At 39.0% G+C, this 3,738-nt stretch overlaps 1 protein-coding gene across 2 annotated transcripts in view; it reads left to right on the top strand.

The window, feature by feature from the left end:
• Zdhhc15 (zinc finger DHHC-type palmitoyltransferase 15) overlaps positions 1-3,738 on the top strand; it is a 127,675-nt gene that overhangs the window by 64,327 nt on the left and 59,610 nt on the right. For both annotated transcript variants that reach the window (XR_004117576.1, XM_031366332.1), the window contains exon 3: positions 2,559-2,653. Coding sequence is in view for 1 of the 2 variants with exons in the window: in XM_031366332.1 (XP_031222192.1) it covers positions 2,559-2,653 (95 nt within the window). In the remaining variant the exon portion in view is untranslated. The remainder of the gene's footprint in view (positions 1-2,558; positions 2,654-3,738) is intronic.

Raw genomic sequence — 3,738 nt, 5'->3', positions numbered from 1 at the left:
GACAGCCCTTCCTCCACATCTGTGGGAGACTTAGGTGGCATGGCTCAATAATGAAAGGTCCCCCCCCCTGCACGTTGGTTCTTGATGAGAGGGGCAGTCCTTGCTTGTCCAAACAGTTTATTCATTATGAAAATAGTGCATACAGCTTACTCAGGGTGGACCAGAGATTAAATACCTTTGGCAGGAAGGAATGTCTGGGAAGGGAAGCTTATTGGCTGAGCCTCAGGGCAGTCCCATCTAGATACCTCATTAGTATGGAGAACTCTGGGCTCTATGCTACTCAACTAGTTGTCAAGGTCCTCGTGTGGGGTGTCGTGGTCATGTCCTCCAGGACAGGAGCTGAGTCGGGAGCAAATTCAAATGCCTGCCATTTTGTAGGGGTTTCTTAATCTGCTTGATCATCAGTGTTTTGTCTGATGGTACAGTTCCCCCTGTCCCACAGGCATATGGGATGCTTTGGAGGAAGGAAAGGCAGACATGTAATTAGGTTATAATGTCAAAAATAAAAGAAACAATAGAAAAAGGTATACTTTTTGGCCTGGCAATTCTAATTCAGGGAATCTATTCTATAGATTTTCTTTTGTTTTAAAAATCTGCCTCCGACTCCTGCCCCTTCAACTTATACCACCCACCAATTTTTCCTTCCATCTTCATGTAATCTTTTTTTCTTTATCAAGTAGTATAATCTGTAGTACCTGTACATAGATAGGCATGTGGGTGTAGGGCCACTCACTAGACTGTGAACAGTCTATTAGGGATCACATCTCTGAAAAAAACTGACTTTGTCTCCCTCAACTGCCACCAACTGCCAGTAGCTCCTCAGCTCAGGGGTGGAGCCTCTGGGTCACTTCCCCAGTACATGCTGAGGGGTTGGATGGCTTAATCTTGTGTACATCTTATGCAGCCATAACTCTGAGTTCTTATGTGCAACAGTCCCCTCATGTCAGAGGACAATGTTTTAGAGCAATCCTTCCCAAGCTCTGGCTCTTCTAATCTTCCTGCAAAGGCTAAGGGACTATTTGACAGTTCCTTAGCCTTTACAGGAAGGGGAATAATGTAGATGTCCTGTTTAGGGCTGAACACTCTACTTATTTAAGAAAATAAGAAAAAAAATCACTCTTTCCAAGTTATATAAAGTGAAGCAGTCCCAGATCAATAAGCAATAAAGAAGGATATTGCAAAATATTGTATACAGACTACTACTCTGTGTGTGCCAAAACACCCTGGATTATTTTACAAACAAACTCTGAAGTCATGGCTTAGAATCTAACTGAGTAAGGCAAGGATTTCACTGTATACTCCTCTAACTCAAGTTTTGAACTGTATGAATCTTTAACTTTTCACAGAAAAAGACAATTAAATTTTTAGATGTTGTAGAGATGCTTGCTGTTTGCATGCATTTATAGAAACGTGTGAGAAAATCTGGAATGAGCCACACCCTTGACATGAAGAAGTGAGAAGTGAGATGCCCATACGAAGTAAACCCTTGCCTTTTACTCTGTGGGAAATTGAGATTTAATAATCTCACATATAAACGGTCTTGTACTAAAGGACTGGGACTGAAAACATGGATTATAAAAGGCTCAAACTTGTTGTTAATTTGGTCTTGAATTACCTCATTCTCTTGAGTCTTTTTGATGGATTAACATAAGACCATGCGATTCAGGGACTTGAAATGAAACACTGAAGTGATTTTCCACCTTGCTCTGTGGAGAATACCAAAACTGAACTGTTTAAAAGGAAAAAAAGTATGAGAAAACAAACAGGAGAGTCATGTGGACATCTATTACAACTTATACTTCTGAGTTGTGTTGTCAATGGAGCTACTGAAAACAACTTTGGATTTAAAGTCAAAAGTTCTGTATTTAATGTCAGGGTACACATTACAGACTATGGGACCTTGGTTAATGAGCTCCCTGTCTCTGACTATACCTGCCCTATACTATTATCTCTTTCAACAAAGTTAATGAGAAAATAAAATGAGGTGACAAATATAAAATATGGTGTAGGTTGGCCAGGTGGCTCAGTGGATAAAAGTGCAGCTAGGCCCAATGTCCTGCATTCTATCCCTGGAACCCATATGGTAGAAGGAGAGGACTGACTCCCACAACTTGTCCTCTGAACACCATATGTGTGCTATAGCATGTGTGTACACATACAGAGATATACATACTACATTAATATTTTCCAAAAAAGAATGCTATAAACTCAAATGAAGTGCAAATGGTATCATAGCATTTTAGTATCCATGGTGGAAAAGATAATGACAACTGGCTAAAACAGCTTTCATGTATAAATATGAAGGCTAGTTCTTCTCTTTACTCACAGAATTACATGAAAACTTTGAAAACATATAACTTCCAGAAATTCTCTGGTTTAAACTTTGGCATTCAGCATGTATTCTTATCTGTGCATGGGAAATGGTAGTGCTTAACATTCCATAGTAATATCAGAGAGTACATAGTAATAGGAGAAAAAGAAGCATTTGTTGCTTATTTTTGTTCTTTTGAACTCTTAAAAAAACAGGTTAAAAGTGTCAACATTTTTTTTTATTTCAGTTATCTACCTCATACTCTATCATGCCATTTTTGTGTTCTTTGCCTGGACCTACTGGAAGTCTATCTTCACACTCCCACAGCAGCCAAACCAGAAGGTAAGAGTATATGTTGATTCACAAAATTAAGAACAAAAGAACTAAAGATATCAATAAAATCAGAACAGAACAAAAGGAAGAACAAATAGCCTTCCTATTCAAAAGAAATTTACGCTGTTTTGTCTTTTCTTTTCCTGACAAGGTCTCTCTGTATTGACCAAGCTGGCCTTGAACTCCTAGCCTCCAGTCACCCTCTGCCTCTTCCGAATAGCTGGGCCTGTGGTGGCACACTACATTGCCCAGCCAGGAATAAACTGAAGGGGATTCACTCTGAGGAATTAAGGGTAGACTAGGCTATTGAAGGAGTTTGTGAAATCACCAGCCTTGGGTGTCTTTAAGACTAGAAAACTACTGTCTGTAATGGGGATCTGATTAAAACAAAAAGCCACTTTGATTCTGAGACCTTATCTAGTTCAATTCTATGAAATTGTATTATTTTATAATGGCACCCAGCAAGAAACTAGAAGGCAACTCTGAGAAAAAGTTCAATTGTGAATTTAACCCTTTTAAGGTGTGGTCTCTTGAATCCATGTGTTTCTTGCACTATTTGTAAGAGATCAGAAAATGATCATCTTAGACTTATTGCCTGTAACTACTTTAAAAGAAATTAGATTTGGAAGTAGAAAGAAACAATGGGAAAGATCTTACCAAGGCTATTAACCCAGAAAAAATACTATTCTAAGTTGTCTCCTTCATGGATCAAAATAATACAAAATAAAAGATTAAAGCACATAGAAGGGTAGTATACAGAAAGAAGATAATGAGCAAAGTGGCAAGTATCTTTTCTTCTAAATGTATAAAATACAGATGGATTAATTTATCTATTTAAAAGGCTGAGATTACAGGACATGGTCGCTCATCTTATAATCACAGAATTCTAGAGGCAGACACAGGAAGATTGCAACAAATTTGAGGCCAATCTAGGGTACCAAGGAAACTTTCTCTCAAAAAAGTAATAAAATGCCAGGCGCTGGTGGCGCACTCCTTTAATCCCAGCACTTGGGAGGCAGAGACAGGTGGATTTCTGAGTTCGAGGCCAACCTGGTCTATAGAGTGAGTTCCAGGACAGCCAGGGCTACACAGAG

This window comes from Mastomys coucha, chromosome X (genome assembly GCF_008632895.1).
Source record: "Mastomys coucha isolate ucsf_1 chromosome X, UCSF_Mcou_1, whole genome shotgun sequence".
NCBI classification, from domain to species: domain Eukaryota; kingdom Metazoa; phylum Chordata; class Mammalia; order Rodentia; family Muridae; genus Mastomys; species Mastomys coucha.
This window is presented reverse-complemented; position numbering and strand designations above follow the sequence as displayed.